General features: G+C 41.3%; 1 protein-coding gene across 2 annotated transcripts in view; it reads right to left on the bottom strand.

Annotated features, from left to right (window-relative positions):
- The window catches only part of doc2b (double C2-like domains, beta), a 134,742-nt gene extending 115,197 nt beyond the window's left edge, over positions 1-19,545 (bottom strand). For both annotated transcript variants that reach the window (XM_051401900.1, XM_051401901.1), the window contains exon 1: positions 18,821-19,545. In XM_051401900.1, coding sequence (XP_051257860.1) covers positions 18,821-19,163 — 343 coding nt within the window. In that variant the 5' untranslated portion in view covers positions 19,164-19,545. The remainder of the gene's footprint in view (positions 1-18,820) is intronic.
- Positions 19,546-20,285: the final 740 nt, after the last annotated feature.

Below are 20,285 nucleotides of genomic sequence, written 5' to 3'. Positions count from 1 at the left end.
CCACACCCGCACCCGTGACCACATCACCCCTGTCCTCCAGAACCTCCACTGGCTCCCGGTCCCACAACAAATTCAATTCAAAATCCTCCTCCTCACACACAAAGCCCTCCATAACCAGGCCCCTTCCTACCTTACTGACCTGCTCCACCGCCACAACCCACAAGCCTCCGCTCATCTGACGCAAACCTCCTGTCTCCACCACCCAGGACCAAGCACCGAACCTGTGGCGACAGAGCCTTCTCCGTTGCTGCCCCCTCCCTCTGGAACTCTCTCCCCAAACAAATCCGTGACTGCACCGACCTTACAGCGTTCAAATCATTGACAAAAACTCACCTTTTTAAAATAGCTTTTAATGTTTAGCTTAGTCTGATGTGTTTTTAGTGTTTTTACTATTTGATGTTGTTTTTGCTGCTTTTATGATTTTATGTAAAGTGTCTTTGAGTATTCAGAAAAGCGCTTACAAATACAATGCATTATTTTTATTATTACCAAGATAAATTACATCTGTACAAGTAACACTTCTCTATACTCATATCAACAAAAGCAACAGCTTAGAACAACATCATTACTCAGGATGGATTGTATTATATATTATAGTTTCTCAGCATTGTGGTGTTTCAGCCACACAGCCACAGCTGTGTTAATTCCTATGTTATAAATATGTAACTTGTTTTAACATCTATACCAGCTGCTGACAGCTCACATTTCACTTGCGCTACCCAAAGCAATTGTTTTTGCCAGCTGTCATTGAAACCCACCTTTACAGACAGCCGAGACGGTGGTTGGGAGCCGCTGAACTACTGGCTTAGTGAGCAGAGTCAATGGATAGTGACATAATAGTGGATGTGAATGAGTGGTAGAGTAGGGAGAATGTAAATCAACACTGTAAATGACTAGCTGACGCAAACATCTGCTTTTTACAAACCAAAACTTGTGGTTACAGAATATTCACCAATATAATCACATAAAAAATCTACGCATAGGGGCTTTAAATTCACATGGCCATTTGACCAACTCTCTAATGGCTGGGAATTTTGGCACTTCGTGGCATACCAGGCTGAGCACCGGCTAGTGGGCACCATTGGTCGATGGACTGCATTTATAAGGCGCCTCTCCAGTCTTCAGACCACTTTACACACACATTTATACACTGATGACAGAGCCTGCCAAGAAAGGTTCCATCTGCTCATCAGAAAGAGCACACACACCCATCGAACAGCCTTCGATAGCAATTTGGGGTTCAGTGTCTTGCCCAAGACTGGAGGGACCCGGGGAATCCTCTGATTAGTCGACAACCCACTCTTCCTCTATGCCACAGCCGCCCCCCAACCATTGGGTGACCGCTGAGCTTCTGTGCTGGTAGTTTCCTTTTTTTTCAAGGCTTTGTTTTTGGGGAGGGATTGGGGTTTTCAGCACTGATGGCTGTAGTTTGCTGGAATTGGTGACAAATGAAGTCAGTCAGAGAGAGCTCTCCGATTGGCTGTTCAGGGAAGAAAACCAGTGTAACAAATGGAGTGAAGCATTGAGGGCAGGCACATTTTCACCTTTATACAGACTACTGCCACCCTCTGCAATGGGGAATTATTTTCTCACATGCAGAACATTTGTGCATGTTGGCTGTCAGCTGGCAATCTGCTGCTTTCAGGATATCTTGGTCGGGACTTGTGAAGGGACGTTGGGACCTGACTTGACTACATACACCAGCAGGGATAGAATAACTCTGGGGGATTGTCAATTATGTATTTATAGCAAATGACGACACTCCCGGTTAGTGCAGGATTGATTCAGTACTATACCCTGAGTGAGAACTCTTGGATGATTCAAACACCCAACCACACTTTTTATTAATCACACTTCATGTTCTTGATATGGACTGCTTCCCCCCTGTGTCAGAGTGCACTGGATCAGGCCAAAGTCCGATTCCCTTTGAAAGCTTAATTATCTGGTTGGTATGGGCTGCACGCACAAGTTATGTGTTGATCATCAGTTCTGTAGTCCACTGCATGTTATGGTCTTCCTTACACTTAAAGTAGAGCTGAACCTCAACGTAATGAGGATCTGACTTTGAAGAGTTGGATGGGTACATTAGGAGATGAAAGTACTTTATTTTTCTGCTCAATTATACAATTAAACTTCTGCGGAAAGCTTGGAGGTCTGCATCAAACGTCTGTGGGTTTTGTTCATTTTAATGTCATTCAGGAGGTGGAGAATACCCCAGTTAGGCATTGTGCTTGACACAAATATCGATTTCTGCTGATGAGGCTGTTTTGCAGCAACCTGCCCTGTACTGTATGTGCAGATTTCATTTACTAATGGTAGAGCTTTAAAGAGATGGATGGGAAAGAAATCCTCTGGCTTTTTCAATTTAAAACATAAGACATGTTACACAATTCTCTAATCCTTGCTAAATGAAGAGGTTTTACATAAGAGAAAATGGGAGCCTATTCTCCAGATTCATTAAATAAGTTTTCCATCCTTTTTGACACATTTTGTATACATATTCTGTATGTATTTTTATCTTTCTGTCAGATTCCCCGCCTACAGAATGTGAGGCAGCATTCCCATTTCCACTTTGGCTCTTTTTTTTTCTGTAAATACTCCTCTGGTAGGCGATTAGGACTCTGATATTTAAAAACTGCTGTGAGAAGATTTTTCTTTGGCTGAAAGTTATTTTACTTTTAGCCACACAGACGTCCGAGAGCAGTCAGCCCACTCTTGATGGAAAAAAAAAAGGCAAAACTCGTCACCACTGAACACACAGAGGGTTTTCGCGCTCACAATCAATAACTGCTATGAGGCAAAACTACTCGCTGAAGATAGGATGAAATACTTAATGCTTAAGTGTTGTTTGTGCAGGAGTATACTCTTCTGTAGGTTTAAGACGAACAAACAATTCAAAAGAAACTTGCAGAGACATCGTGAGTCAGAACACACACAGAAAGATAAGAACCTACAGGGAGGCAAACCTTTGAAACTCACAGCATCAGTTCTTGGAAATGTTGTGATGATGCTGCCTTCTGAATTACTGTTTGGAGCACTGTGTGGGATTTTTGTTCTGCTGCTCTCTTCAGTAAGATACAGATTTCTACCTGGTGGGATGAGAACAAATGCTAATGGAGTGGAGAGTAGCGAAGAGCTGCAGGCTTTTTTCCCACTCTATATATTAAAATTTACTTTTGGGTGGAGAGGTGGAAAGTAACTAAGTACATTAAGTCAACTTAAAGGTCCAGTGTGTAACATTTAGGAGAATCTATTGGCAGAAATGAATGAATATAATGTGCATAACTATGCTTTCATTAGTGCATTATCACCTGAATTGTTATGTTTTCATTTCCTTACATTCATTTCCACGGAAGCCGACATGTTTCCACATTAGGCCAGAAGGGATGAACGAAACACCGGCTCTAGATAAGGCCTTTCACGTAGTTTCTCCTTTGTGCTTAGAAGGGGAGGGTGAAGCGAGAGAGTTGCAATTTGCAACTACAAAGCTAGATGCCACTAAATCCTACACACTGGACCTTTTAAGTACAATTCTAAAATGCTTGTATTTTACTTGAGTATTACCATTATAGGACACCGTCTACTTCTACTCACATTTCAGGGGGAAATATTACTTTACTCTACGCTACTTTTTAAGATTTTATATAAAGAAATCCTATGATGAGCTTATCAAATACAGTTGTTAAAGATGTACCTATTTAATGTGTGACCCCTTACAGAAGAACAATGTCTAGTTGGGGCCCCTTTTCACCTTTCACATGTCTATGTGTTGTTAGCAATTTCCCCAAAGAGACATTCCCCTCTCAGATGATTTCATTTAAATAACTGTTTGGGAAGCAACTAGGTAAAATTAATATTTGACAAAAAAGGTTACAAAATAAACATACATTTGTTTGTAGAACTTGTATTCTGCTTGTTTTTCTTCTTTCCTACTGCATTTATTATCTCATAACCCCTCAGATTAATCTTGTAGAGGGGCCCTGACCCCTGGGTTACAGATCACTGGACTAAACTACTTAAAAGTATATTAATTAAAACTAGCTCCACCTTAACCAGCTACTTAACATTGATTAGTATACACTTTTGACTTATTAGTATTACATTTTATCTTTGCTTTAAGTGAATGTTGCTGATAATAGGGTTACTTTTATTATGTCACAATAACAAAGTATCAAGTGACAATGTGAAAGCAATATGTCTGTGAAAGGGGTCACTTTTAGTGATATACCTGAAGGGAATTATTAACTGAATCTGCAGCTCCTCTTGGCTTTATAATGAGCTCACTGTTTAGCTGTCAACCTCACAACTTGCTACTGTTTTGGTTCACTCTTAGGTCTCTCATAGTGTCATTTTCAACTGCAGCAGGCAGGAAAAGCTCTACAAATCCCACAGTATACTACCTGCTCAGCAGCAAACATCACACAGAGACAGTTAGAGACTAGCTGGTGAAACATAGTGGGGCATTTAGCAGCTAAAGAGCCAGAGTTTTCCCTCAGGCGTTGGTAGAGACCAAAAAACAGAGTTAAAAGAGAGTACAAATTAGGCTTCCATTTGCCATGTGGCCAAAAAACACAACTCTAAATTAATTATAACGTTGCTCCATAATTGTTGTATGAGTAAATAAACAACTGTTTGTTAACAAGTTTTCCATTTTAACTAAAAAGGTGCTGATGTTGGTTTCACATTTTGTTTCCGGTGCCAAAGAAGTCTACTACTGCAGGCTTAAGATAAAGCTTTAAGCATTTCTTCCACCACTGCTTTTAAAGATAACATTAGGCTACACATTCACTGTCAACATTTTTTTTTCCAGTCGTGGGAGTGAGATGTTATACTGCACAGACGTTGAAGGTCAGGATGGTCCTCTGAGAAGCTCAATTGTCTGATGTAACCCACTTTGTTCTTCCGCTGCATTCCTGTTAAAACAAGGCCGATCCAGTATTGACAGTGCTTGGAATTACCAGCTCACTTGGCTGGAGAACAATAGCTATATTGTAACCATCCATTCACAGAGGTTCTCAGCACAAACAGGAGGAAGAAAACTCTCTGCAACAACACCTGGCTTCATCTGAGGAAGGGAAGCCTTGTGGTGACCTTTCACAGTAAAATGCCTTCAAGTAGCTTGAAATGATTGACGCTATGAAAAATGGTGTTCTACAGACGACTAAGTTATTACATTGTGGCCAGATACAGGGAAAAATAATGACGTTCATAGCATGATTGTGGACCTTTATCATGCTCACAGGCTGTTGCTGTCAGTAACAGTGACAGTAATTATTGTCAGCTCAACGTTGATGTACAGTGTGAGTGTGATGTTTTCATGGAGCATCTCCACACCAAACACTATTTTCCATCCAAACGTTCACTCATTGTCACATCTTCTACAAAGATTGTGTTTACACTTAAGGCTGGGGATTTACATTTTAAAGGATTATTGATGTGTTTTTTTATGATGCACACTCAAGATGACTGCTCTTGCTAATGCACTGGAGAATAGTGCAAGGGCTTATAGTCATTATCACATTAAACCTCAGGGTGTATAGAGGAAGGCAACGCTACTGCAGACACCTCAAAGTATCAATGTGAATCAAAGGGAACAGTAAGTGGCTCTACAGAGCTGCTAGTCATGGACTTCTATCCATCCTCACAGTGAATCAGGTCAAGAAAGAATATGAATCAAGATGAGTGACCGTGTGAATATGAAGCAGCAGAAAGAACAGCTGGAACTAATAGAGTCCCATAGTCAAATATTTAATCTGAGCAAACAGTATATACGCACTTAGTGGGATTTGAATGGACTTTTACAAGTAAGAAAAGATAGTAGGGCTTTCTTTGTGACCACTCATCACTGTGTGAATTTATCATTGGTGACCCAAGGACAGGATGCTCTGAAACTTGTCTCAGTGATTTCCCAGCATGCATGTGAAGATGAAAAAGTCAGAGTTCGCAGGGGCCTTCACATAGCACATTAATACTCTTTTTTTCAGCTACACAGGTGGACAAACTGTGAGCTAAAAGCTGCTGTAAAAGCCACTTTGGGCCCACCAACCTCTTTCCAGTGACAGTCACAACTCCTCTTCATTTCCCTCTTCACCCAAAACTGAGGTTTAGAGGCTGTAAAGTAACACCATCAAGACCGCCCCTGCATTTATTGATAAAAGTGGACTTTTCATGGAAAGATGTAATTTTTTTGGCCTTCTGAGTTTTTACAGACCCATAGTTCCCTAAAAAGATGACTCAGGCACTGCTACTTTGTGGGGTTTGCCAGAAGCGGACGAGTCATAAATCTTTATGTAAGCCTCTCTGTGATGATATTTGGATGAATTTTATTGGAGACACAGCATGCATACTAAATCTGCCTTTAATGCTGAACATGACAATTAAATGTCACACGATACAGAGAGAAGTGCTTGATCTGTAATTCTGTGGTATTAGTTTCACCGGATCTGTTAACTGAGGCAGAGATATTGCTCTGTTGAATTCAGAACAGCTGCTTGGGAGTTTTCATTGTCTAATTTAACCTTACCAGATCTCTCATGTTATAATGTATGTCATTAATCAAAATAGTTTTTTAAATGTTAAATTTTTTCTCACTTTAAATAAAATCCTAATACTTTTAGAGAAAATAGAAAATACTGTGTAATTTAACACGTAGCTGGGCACAGTGTCAGTCCTCTCAAACTTTAACCAAGGTATCTGGACAACTCCTGGCCATTGCATGACACATCTGCAATGTGATTAAACAACAAGTATATCTGATTGAATCTGCTACATGAAAGAAGTTTTTATAGCTCAGGATGAAGCCCACATGCAATACCTCCATGGCCCAACAGGGGGCCTTAGCCCACACTGGCCTAGAGAATTCTTCTTTTTTTGTCACCCCCCCCACTGAAATTTTTTAGAGCACCACTGTAAGACCAAAATTTGCAGAGGAAATATCTCTGATGGGCTCACATTTAATGAGCACATTCATGCTCCCCAGAGGATGAGCATTTTTTTTTTGACATTTCATGACCTTTCCCCTCAGCCACCCTATGGCCAAAACATCAACTTAGTACACAAGATGTATCGTAATCTAATAGGTATCCAATAGCAATACATAAGTCAGGTTTACATCCAAATGTAGCAAGAATCTCAATCAAATTTCCATAAAGAAAATATTAATGAATGTGCATTTTGCGTCTGCTACCAATATGTGAATATCAGAAGTTTAGTACATCGAGGTAAACAGTTGGTGCCGCTAATTTTAGTCATTATACTATTGCAGAAGAAGCGCCAGTCAAACCTAAAACGCTGGAAAACACTGAAGAAAAAATTGTTTTGTTACACACTGATGTGTGTGTCAGCCAGAAACTTATGAGGAATGTTTCATGCAAATCATCATTCATTTTATCAATACATCAACTTTTCTGCTGAGTTGTGGTGCCCCTTTATAGTAGTGGGGTGGCACATATCAGATAGCCATATTATGCATTCATGCTCCCAGAGAGATAAACCCTTTTTGATTTAATGATCCTTTCCTCTCTTCATCCTAATCAAAATGAAAATATACCATGAAAATAAATGCAATTTCTCTGTAACTAGTACTCTGTGATTGGAGATTACATATATAATCTTTAAGCCTGCAGTGAGACCATCTGGCAAGAGAGACCCCCCACCCCACCCCAAGGAAATCAAATCCACTTTAGCAGACAATAAAGGCAATACACAATACACCAACACAAGGAAATCCTCCTGCCTGGCTGCTATTACTCCAGGTGAGCTCAGCAAGCATTTTCAGCCCAGCACTCCACTCTGATGCTAGACATTGTGGTCTGTGGTCTGTCTACAGCAGAGCTGTACTGCACCATTCATTGAGCTTTTCCTCCTGTGGGAGAAGCAACCGACTGAAATACTGAGATTTGGCATCCAAGAGTCCAAAGAAGCAGGGCAGAGACCTGTTATCGATCCAGCTGAGGTGGGCTGCAGAAGCTTTGAAAGAGCGTGTTCAGCATCTTCTCAGGGAGTAATAAGAGGAACTTAGAAGAAAAAAAAAGAAGTCTCTTTGGAACAAAAAAAAAAAAAAAACAAGTGCTGGGCCCTGACTTACAAAAAACTATTCTGATCACTGTTTGGTCCATTGAGAAAATCGAATACAAAAGAGTTTATATAGCAGACACATAGAACTGCAAGCAAGCACACACAACTTTAATGTTTAGATATTATTAAAGATTGAATTATAGAACAACAAATTAACTACAAATATACAAGCTTTTTTAAATGTGGAGGAAAAACAGCCGTTGAGGTACATTTGGTGGTTTGAGGTTGAGTTCTTCAACACTACTTTTCAATCAGGAGGCCTTTGAGGACACAGGGAAAATTCAAGGAATTATTGATTCCTATCTAACCTAAAGCGCTCCAGTTGGAGGCAGTGGAGATAAGGTAGGCACCAGGTTGGGTCATCAGCGAAAGCTACCCACTGTCGGAGCGGAAACAGCTCATCAGTCATGTGAGATAAATGTTCGCTTCGTCAGAACTTAATTCCAGAAAAAAAAATCTTCCATTAAGCGCATTAATTCTTCTTCAAAAAAAGGCATCAAACACCGGGTGATTCCAAAAAGGTCACCAAGCAGCCAAAACTGAGACCACAAGATTGAAGTTTATAACCACATTATCTGTTATAAAAGAGGACCTTTGTTAAATATTTGTTCACACAGCAGTAAAACAAATCTATATCTTCAACAATGATCAGTCGGTTAACACACAAAACAAAGATCTTTCCATTATTAAAACTGCATTAACCATTTCTGGCCACTGGGGGCAGAAGAACTTTAAAACAAGCTGATAGACACACACGATCACCTTATAAAGAGTTTGGCTAACATGTTGGCAAACAGTTTCCTATGCACACATCCAGCACACTCAGAACAACATTAGCAGTCATTTGGAGTTGTGTTTGTGTCCACCTGATGAATAGAAGTCCAATATTTACTCCCCTTTAAGCTCTGATTTGGTCTCCACCAGTACCTCTAAACAATATCTGTGTTCGATTTTATTCACCATCCAGCTGCTAAGATACAGATACTAGAATACAGTGATTTTACCAGAAATTGTTTAAAGGAAATGACTTACTGCTTACTGCTACTTAACCTTACCTTCTATTATAAACAACGGAGGCTATTATGATGGAGCCATAAATGGTTCTGATTAAATCTACAAGTAAATATGATCATCAACTTCTCCCTTAGCTGCAAATGCCAGTCGGAAGTAACAATTTGAAAGCTTTGAACTGTCATGCCCAGATATCCTTTAATGTGCCCTCATTAAACTGCACCAAAGAGACGAGACGCTAAAAATCTAATACTAGTGAACTCGGCTCTCAGTGGACAGAGTGCCCACTCAGTGCAGTTGTGGTTAAGTTAGTTAAGTTTTTGATTCATCACTTGGCGTGGGCAGTGGAGTGATCAGACACAAGGATTTAATTTAGGCAAATGGAGTGAGTCTTTGGTTTCTCAGTAAGGGGGATGAACCGCTTCTCTTGGAAATGCTCGGCGGTTAAAACAGATAAAAACAGGTAGATGTTGCATTTTAAAAACTGGAGCTGTTAGGAGCTTGTGTATCAACACCAATATTTAAACACAAACCCTGCATGATCGCATGCAAAGTGTGACATACTAAAGCCAAACTAAATTTCACCCCCACGGATGACAGCCCGAGGCACCAAATGGATCTGTGTAATAGCTGGCATTATCATTACATAATGTGCTTAGTGGGATGAAGGAGGGAGCAGAGGCAGAGTTTGTATCTGATGGAGCAGAACTGCTGCTAACTTAAAACACTAGATGGCTCCTGTTGAGAGACAGCACCGGTAATAATAACCCATAATGTGAACAGGCTGACAATCTGGCCCACTTTGTTAGTGCTGAGTTAGTCACAGGAAAACATGGGACACTACAGTGAGTCATTACTACTGCATGACAGCTTGCAGATAGACTCTTAATAGGATTCTACTGTGCTGGGCACGGCAGCGCTGAAATCACTCTTTACATTGAACGGGGCATTATGAGGCTCAGGGGATGTTTTCAAGTGGATTGATGCAGCCCTCTGTTTTGAAAAGGTCTGGAAATGGCTTTTGGTCTGGGAGAGGCAACAGATGGCCCAACACACACTTCCTTCTATTCTGCCCTTAAAGGAATACGCAGAGTTTTTAGGAGATTATCCCATTGGTCAGATACCAAAAGCATTTACACACTGCTGCTAAACTGTTTCCCAACAGCCACTTTGGAGAGTTGTTTCTCACCTAGAAGAGCATCAGTGTTCTCTTTGGAATATTATCACTCTACAGTATGTTAAAGGGTTAGCATTGGCCATTGGCACCAGTGATCTGCTGATACATGAATGATCTTGATGTAATTTAGCCTCTGATTTGGTGCTGCAAGAACTGCACTTAGATTTCTCAGAATAGACAAAAAATAAAGTGAGCAATCTTCAAATTCTGACTTAAAATGGGATGGTGTATGGGGGAATATTAAAATTATTCTTGTCTTGCACTCGACAACTAGGGTACCATTTATTTTTTCTGGCATCATCAGGTTTTTTTGTGGATAGGTGCTCTCACTGGGCTAAATAAAATCCTGAAGGCTTAGAAAGAAAAATGCTTTAGTTTTAGCACCATTATTTAGATCCCCAGTTTGCTTTAGAATCAATTTTAATATTCTGCGCTACATGGCAAAACCCCAGAGTACATTGCTGAGGTTTTTTAATAGCAACTTTACACTAAATCTTGTATGGAGGAAAGCACTCCTTCACTAACCTCTACAATTTGAGGCTCACCGACCTTACCATTGAGCTTGTGCAATGTACTGCTATTATTTTTATAAGAGATGCTTCTCTCTATAGGAGCCAAGTATGAATGAACACCCCCCCAATACCAATTCCAAGATCTAAACTCAGGCTATCTGGCTTATATACAGAAGCAGTACTCTCGTTTTCTCAAATTTAGAACCTATATACCTCACTGCATAGAACTCATGGGATCATTTTTTAAGAAAACACGAGGCCACAGATTGCTGTGAGTTCACATGTATCAGGCCAATACCTGACCCTCGTAATATGATCCGTATCAGATACCAAAGTGGACTGTATCAGTGCATCCTTACGTCCGTCTGACCCTTATTTGACTATAATTTTAGACAAAATGATTATGATATACATCAATAGACTACTAGAATCAGACGTATTACAATATTGGAAATAGAGTGAGCAATCGATAAACTAATATCAGCTTATCACAGATATATCAGTATGGGTGTATATGTCAGCCAATATGGAACAATAAATCAGACAATAGAAATGCTAAAGATATGTTGGAGATAATTGAATGTCTCATTTACATAGTTTGTCCACCAGAAACCACTGACAGCTTTATTTTTCTACTATAAAATATACATCTCATTTCTTGTCACAATTCTTTAATTACAATTCAAGGGATCCTTATAAGGGTTCTTTTGTCATGTATTTCTGTAAATAGTTTATTATTGTTGTGATATATTGTGATATCATGCATTGCATGCACCTTAGGACACTTACCCAGTGCTCGTTATTTTGCTATTTATTTTATTATTATTTTTTTTTTCTTTTACATTTTGCCTCCTGTTGTTGTTGTTATTATTGTTATTATCAGTCTGTGGATACTGCTGGAAGCTATGAATTTCCCCTTGGGGATGAATAAAATATCTATCTATCTATCTATCTATCTATCTATCTATCTATCTATCTATCTATCTATCTATCTATCTATCTATCTATCTATCTATCTATCTATCTATCTATCTATCTATCTATCTATCTTGTTGATTTTTTAAATTCTCAAATATCTGTATAGGCCTCAAAAATCCAGTATTGGTTTCACTTTAATTGTAAATCACATCTTGACAGCACTGTTTGATTTGCCAAACAATATGAAAACAGGATAGTTGAGAAATGGACTTTAGTAATCAGGCACAGAGTCATAGTAGTCAAAGTGCTTTGAAAACTGATTTGAACTTGAGTAATTTGTTCATGATGGAGGGCGACACGGATCGTAAGAGGTGGGGTTTAATTAAAAATCTTGCAACAATATAAATATAGCCTTATAAGCTGTGTTAAGGCAGGGTTGCTGCACCACCCTCTGCAATCCACCTTCCTGTGGCTAGAGGTGACCCAGCTTTTGTTATTGTGGCCCCTGCACACTCTTTTAAAGATAAATTTCCCCTAGTCTGAATCTACATTTGTGGCCTTCCTTGCCTTTTTTTGTTTAACTTATATTCATCTAAAAGTGCTCAAGTTTTAATATGTCATATTTATCAGTGGTTCCCAAACTTTTTTCAATAATGTACAACGTCTGAAATATGTCTTCCCACCAAGTCCCCCTGACCAGCGCAAAACATTTCTCATAGATAATAATGCCTATATTTAGAGGTACAATACAGCGCTGATCCATCAGTGTATGATTTATTAAACAACCTTGGAACTGTAAAAGCACATATCTTGGGGGGGGTGCAGCTCATTGAGGTAAATCCCGTTAAAACATATTCTTCCTTCCTGTTTTCGCTTCCTTTTTCACTTATTTATTTGTTGTTCGGCTCTATTGCTGCTACATTTCAACCACAAATCCATTTTCTTGATTTTCGTAATTTTTTCCATTCAGTATCAAAAATGGCTTCCCACTCACAGTGAATAAACATCACTGTGCACATGATTGAGCTTGTTGCTTTCTCTTTCTTAGAGGCTGACAGTTGCACTGAAAATGGGGATATATTGAATATAAAAAGTGGTTTATAAAACTTTACATTTTTTATTGAACTTATTACAGTATAATTATTTTAGGAATTATGCATGAAGAAACAGCCTTACTTTACCCCCTGCAGTGCTCCTCTAGGGGTACACATACCACCATTTGAGAAACACGGTTATTTTGTTGCTTCAGTTTTACTGTTTTTGATTCTTTCTTTCAATTCTTGTCAGACATCTTATTTTACTGACATTAAACTGACATCAGGTTAATGTCATGGTTCTAACTGTGTCAACTCTCTGTTGTCCATCTCATTTAAGACAACATCCCAAAAATGTCAGGAAACACCTTTTTATCAATTAATTCCGTCACATTTGGCAAATAAATCCCCAAATTAACCTAATTAAATATATTTATTTTATTTACCTTTTCTGACACATCCTTTTTTTCCCCTTTGTTTTAGACCCTCCCTTCATGGCTGCATCTCTCCTCACCATTTGACAACTACAAGCAAACACTGTAGCTCAACTCTTGTGCTGAAGAGACAGCTATACTGCCAGAGCAAGGCGTCTCAGGGGAGACCTGTGTGTGCATACATTACCAACTCTTCCCCCCAACCAACCTGCGCTAGTCCTGTCAACACATATGGCTCTGAGGCTTATCTCTCAAAAACACAAAGGCCTGCTCTGTCATGTGGGTCACACCGGCTATTTCTCCTGGCCCCTCTGCACCCTCCACAAACAACCATTAATTGATGTGGCAGAGATCCGGATGTCCAATTGGTTTTGATTACCCCCCTTCGCAGGGGAGCTAGGACACTTGGTGGGTGATGCACTTTTCCGTTTCAATTAAAATCAAGGTTGAGTCATAATGAATCAGAAAATGCTGCTGTTATGCAGATTAGCCAGCAGGTTCTTAGCACGGATTGAGATGTCCCTGTGTGATTTGGTACATAAGGGAGAAGACTGCCACACTCCTCCACCCTCCCCCGCCCCCCTACCCTCAAAGGAAGCATGCAGATACTGGATCAAGTCCCGCAGGACCATGAAGAGCCAATTTGGGGCAGTGCTGGCTCTTTTAAATCACAAACAACAGGAAGAAGAGAGTTCCTTTCTCTTAAATTTCATGCGGCAACAGGGTGGAAGTTATGTCTCTAAGCAGCAGTTTTTGAAAGACAATCAAACAAATTCAAAGTGAGGCAGGCTTTTTCATTCATATCACAGTGCAGCTTGCTTCAACACCAGGAGGGAGAAATTACTTTACCTCAGTGTGTGACTCATATGTATGAGGCCAAGAATTATCAGATCAGCCTCACTACAAGTGTGTTAAAACTTTACTAACCCTCTGAGATGAAATAAAGTTGGAAACGTACATAAGCTAAGCTGGTAAGACAGGAGAATGCGGTTATAAAATAGATTTCATGACTGTTATTCTTATGTGCCTGTTGCCGTTCAGCAGAAGCTGTTATGTCTGTACGACTGATACGATGTGTTCCCGGCTTTTATAGTAAGCTTTTCATCAAATAGCCTTGGTTTCAGCTGTCATTCGGCAAGTCTTTCAACACAGCACATTATGGGAGAAGTTTGTATCTTAAAGCAGAAATCCTTTCACAGCATTGCACAACATCAATCTGTGATGTTTGCTGCATATTTCAGGACTTATTTATCATTAGGTTTTGATTATATTCATTAAAGTTCTTTCATTTGTTTCCTTTCTTGGTGTCAGAAAATCAGTATCCACAAAGCAAATGTTTTCAAATAATAAAACATTAAACTGACTTCTTTTCAATTTTTACAAGTAGATGGAGAATGACACTGGAAGATGAAAAGAGAAGAAGACAGATCTTTTCTCCTTAATCCAAAGACACAAAAACATAATATGTCTTTATGGCGTCATTGCATTTTGAACCACTGAGGCTCTTTGTAAAGAATTTCTCGCTGTATGACTGTTAAGCTTTGGTGCAAAAATTCTGGAAAAGTGAATCTAAGACTGACCAAATCCAAAACCTGAAGACGACTGTTGATGTTTGAGTTATTTCCAATATGAAACTGCATTGCAGCTGTGCAGGGAGTGTCCCAGTATGAGGTCATGTTTTCTGTGTTTGGTCATGTTATTCCACAGGAATGAGAAAAATACGTGACCGAAAACCTGATCCACAAAGGTATATTACCTGTAGTGTTAAAGTGCTTTGGTTTCCTATATAATGTACAGCAGGCCTTAATATCTGAGTCTGTGAGGTTGTTCCTTAAAACAGGCTCATGCTGCTGCAGTAGTATTTTGTTTATACGCCTTATGTTTCTCCTTTCAAACTCCCATGGCAGCAGCAGCAGCTTGGGATTATTCAGGACGTTGCATCAGACCCAAACAGCCACTTGTTATTTATATATTTTTTATTTATTTTAGCGCCTGCCTTCATGAGAAACATCAACACTGTAGGTGACGCTGGTGATAATCATGCAGATGACTCAGACTTTGGATAACCCATCCAATATTTGTTTACAATTAATTGCAACCATAGCTACTTTGGTGCTCCTTCCTCATGTGGCCTTTTTTGGGCGGGGGGGGAGTTGACATCGTAATTATCCTGCATCACTGATGACTCTTCAGGTGATTGTAAAATCATTAAGATGATGCTCTGGCAGATGTTTGTGTCTAATTGCCTTATTAGCAGGGAGGATGGAGAGGAGCCGAGGTTTGACGTTCCCTTCAACCTGCAGTGTGATTGATCCTCAACTGACACCTTGTAAACAAGTAAGTAAGTAACTGTGCACCGACAGCAGTTTGATAAAGTTACGGTGATTGTATGTGTGCCACAAGATCCCAACACATGCTGCATACAGACGACCACATTTCCACCTAGCTGGTTCATGGGTCTTGGGAAGATTGGGCAGCTACTGCTTATCAAGAGAAGCCAAGTGTAAATGCAACCAAGAGGGATTATAGAGATGGATTGAAATCATAGAAGAACCTTCTATCCAGATGTTTTAAACTGTCAAGGCATCTGTCTTTTGAAGTTGCGTACATAACCTGTAAGACCTTAGTCACTCCTTACACTTCCGACCACATCTAGAAGTAAAAATGTCTGGAACTTCTGAAGGGCCACACTCGAAGACCGGGTGAAAAGCCTGCTGTTATCCTCCTGATTGCATCCTTCTGCCTCCCCAATTTTAGTCCCAGAACTCAGTGTCTTTGGCATGTCTCTGCATGATGAACTGTACAAATGGGGCCAATGGCACATACTTTCAAGTCTCTCTCCGCAAAGGCACTCATTCAGTAATGTTTGCATTTGGTTGCAAACACACGAAAAGTTCAAATAAAAAAGAGAGCTTGTGAGAGAAGTTAAACTCTGCCTACTTTTACACCTCCACACACCTGACCACTTACTGTACAGCTGACATGATTGTCGAATTGTCTGTTTTTTGAAAGTTGGCAGACACAGTGTCGGATAGAGGGTTAGGGTTAGAGGATCTGACAAACACTTTGAAGAATATTGAGCACTTTACTCTTCCCAGTCAGAACTACATTAGTAAGTCTTGTGCCAGTAGCCACTTTTGGGGACTTGCCCCTATTATAGCGGGCAATGGTAAATGGATGGCACTTACTTTCCTACCTTAACTGATAAAGCACTTAAGAATTTCTCTCTCATTTACACATGCCGATGGTTGGGACAGGCCAGACCATCAGGAACAATTTGGAGAAACTTCGACATGTAGACAGGAGGACCCAGCAAGTGGACAGGGATCAAACTACCAACCCCGCAATTAATGGATGACCCGCTCAATCTCCTGAGCGGAGCTCTCCTAGGCAACACTGAACTTATCTAGTGTTTGGCTGCGCATTAGAGCAACAAGTACAAAGCAGCTCGAGGTTTTTTGGAGTTTATCTCGCCGTATGGAGTGCAGTATGTCCCAGACAGATTTGCATGTAACACAGCAAAACCCAGATGGATTTATTTATCTGGCTCACAGATACACATATTTGTAGCTAACTGTAATGAAAGTGTATACAATATGGATTTATAGACCTGTGTAAGTAGGGCCAATGGGGCGGCTATGGCTTAGGAGGTAGAGCAGGTCGTCCACTAATCAGAAAGTTGATGGTTCGATCGCTGCATCCTTTGCATGTCGAAGTTTTCTTGGGCAAGGTACTGAACCACAAATTGCTTCTGATACTGTGCCATCGGTGTGTGAGTGTGTGTGAATGGAATTAGTTTTTTTTCTTATTGTTGGCACCTCCATAATCAATGTATGAATAGGTGAATGTGACATATAGCATAGAGCACTTTGGTGGTCAGAAGATGAGAAGGGTGCTATGTAAGTGCAGTCCATTTACCATGGTTAAGTTTCACCACAGAACAAATCACTTGGCAAAACCAGTTGTTGATTTACAGTTAGCCGTAGTCTGAAAGGGATCAGAAGTATCACTTTGCAGTTGCTATATATTCATTTCCAAACACTTAACATTGCACCAACAAAGACATTTTGAAACACCATGCTGTGATTCCTGAGAACAAAAGAGCAAACGCCCTCAGAAAGTCATATCCGGCTACAGAAGTCAAGTCTCTCACTAATCGAGGAAAGCTCTCACAGTTTAGGAGACTGCGTCTCTCCATCTCTTTTACCCCACTGAGTGTAATCCCGGTTGCCTGGCGGAGGTCATAGAGCAACATCTGCCAGCGCTGACCTGCCTCCCCTGCTCCCTACCATCCCCCCTCCTGTCCAGTTCTGGATTAGAGATAGCCTAACCCCCCCCACCCCCACCCCCGACACTGCATGCTGCTCTGCATGGATTAACTCTCAGAGAAGCCACACTGCTATCACACATTAACCTGCAATCACAAGTCTCTTGTGCAGAGAGCACCCGCAACAGATCTCTAGAAACGGCTGTCAGAGTCGGACACAAACACACCATAAAGTCTGTTTTTGCGCACCGTGAGAGCAACATGTTATTCAGAGTGAGCTGTAGTTGAGCCAAGTTCAGAGGCAACCAAATGCTGAGACTCCTTCCCTGTTTCAGTGATTAATGAGCAAGATCCTATGGTTTGTAAAAAATTATGCTGGTAGCAGCGGCTTTCATTCTGGCACTACATTTTTTGAGTTCGCAGCACTGCTGCAGACTGTCGTATCATCTGTCTGTGAAGATGTTTGCTGGGAGTGAAAATGGGTTTTGTGGGATGTAGAAATCACGTTCCATCTCTTTGACTTCTTATTGCTCCAATAGCTGTGCAGCATGTTATTCATTTCCATTATTATTCGTCCACTCAAACCTGATAGATTAAAGGAATGACATTCAGCAGAGGCTTTCTCAAAGGAGCCTACCCTCTGTAATGGAGAGAGATATGGACACACACACACATCTTTATGCTTTGGAAACTAACACATAAACAGACAGACAGACAAACAAGATGCTCACACAATAGAAACTTGCCTGCCTTGCCACTAGCCAGTACAGTATGTTGACGAGCTTACAGAGGCAGTCAGACTCAGCTGAGCGCAAAACTGCGACTAATTTGAAGCTTCACCAAGAAGCCATGAATCATTCAGCCCAGTGAGACTGATCGACAGTATAGACCGAGCACCCTGTAGACAATGGTTATATGAAAAATGCACACATACAACTGTTGACAGACACATGCAATCATTTGCTCCAATACAATCACACATATCATCCTTTCAGTTGGAGGAGAGCAGAGGAGGAGGGGGGAGCCGTATTCTTTGCAGCAGCAACAGTTGGCTGTCGACTGAGAGGGAAAGAGTTAGCTGCAGCACAGAGACACACACACGGGGACACAAAATATGCATGCACACACATACACACATACGGCAGGAGATTGGAGATAGAAAGAGATGGACAGGGAGCCGAGAGAAGAAATGGTGACAGATAAAGCCACAAAGCCACACGGCTGGAGGGATGCCTGGCAACCGGTGGCAAAAATGGACATGCAGTAATAAGAGAAAGGGAGAGGGAGAGGAAGAACTAAAAGGGGTAGACACACACACACATGTAGACATGTTGGAAAACACAGTGGTAAACAGTAGGATGGAGACAACAAGAAGGGAAACCATTACTCACTGGAGTCATCTGAGTCGTATCCCTCCACGTCTGGCTCCTCGTCCCTCTTGGTGGCCTGTAAGGAGGCGGAGGCTCCGGCACAAGCCCGGTCTGGTTTATCCTCATTGGGGCGGTCACTTTCGGCAGCAGCGGTGGCGGAAGCGGCGGCCGAAGAGGTGGAGAGGGCAGAGCACAGGGGCCCGGCGTGGCCCGCTTGGTGGGGCGCAATGGGGGGAAGGCCCCGTGGGTAACGGGGGAAGTAGTCAGAGATCTGCTTGATGGGCTGGATGGGGCCAGGGCACACGTCAATGGCCATGTGCTCCTGGATGCTGATGGTGGGTTTCTCGCCTTTGCGTTGTGTCATGCATGCGGTCCAGCCCGGAGCCTACTCCCAAAACCAAAAAAACTGAGAAAAGAAAAAAAAAATAAGACAAACCGACCCACCCCCCTCGTCCTCCTCCTCTTCTTCCTCTTGCCTCTGTGGAAGAGGTGGGTGTTGTCCTGGGTGGGTGCTGATGGGTGGACAGGTCCAGGTGATCTGTGGATGTCACCACACTGGTCTACATGGAGATCTTGGAGGCTGCTGCTGCGTCTTCCAGTGCTGTCCTCAGACCCAGACCATGCTGTCTGACAGCCTCACACACACTACTACCTACCCTCCCGCTCTCTCCTCTTCCTATACCCCCACACTCTGCCCACGTCTGCGCTGCCTATCTGAGAGAGAGAGAGCAGAGAGAGTGGTGTTTGTGTGAGGGAGTGTGAGGGAGAGGGAAGGGATTAGAGAGGAAGGAGGGAGGGATCAGCTGATGTCACTGCCTAGCAACCGAGCGGTAAACAGGAACCGTCGGCCGAGGTGCTTAATTATGATATTAACCCCATCCATCTGTCAGTGGGAGGGAAGATCCAGTGCCGTGCCAGACTCATGCGCATGTGAATGTGTGTGTCCTTGAGTGCGTGGGTGTGTGTGTGTGTACCTCTGGTATATGATAACCTGGACAATGAGCCATGAATTGATGCTTTGTGTTTGTGATTCACCTGCAGGATGTTATCGCACTGAAAATGGGTCTTTTGTGCTCTTTAACCTGAATACTTTTCATTGCAAATGTAAAAATTTAAGTTTTGTATCATTTCCTTGCTTTTTGAGTTCTTCCTGAAGGCCTGCACTTGCATTTTTCTATCTGTGATGTCAGTATTTTTGTAAAAAACAATTTGAGTAGAGGGGGCCACTCAAGGCAAGGTGTCCCCCTCGGGCCCCAAAATGGCTAATGCCACCCCTGCTTACCCCCTCTTTTTTAGCCATTGCATCCTGGTTTTTCTTTTTCCACTCTGCTTGTACACTAATTGACACACTTTCATTCATGCTTTCATTCATGCACTCTGGTCTGTTTAATGTATAGACCTATTTCTACTTCCCTATGTACCAATTATGCACCCTGATGTTATCATATGTTCCTTAATTACAAACCATCTGTTTGCATTTTATTTT

Source organism: Dicentrarchus labrax, unplaced genomic scaffold (genome assembly GCF_905237075.1).
Source record: "Dicentrarchus labrax unplaced genomic scaffold, dlabrax2021, whole genome shotgun sequence".
Classification (NCBI taxonomy): domain Eukaryota; kingdom Metazoa; phylum Chordata; class Actinopteri; family Moronidae; genus Dicentrarchus; species Dicentrarchus labrax.
Note: the sequence above shows the minus strand (reverse complement) of the source record. Positions and strands in the feature narration are given on the sequence as shown.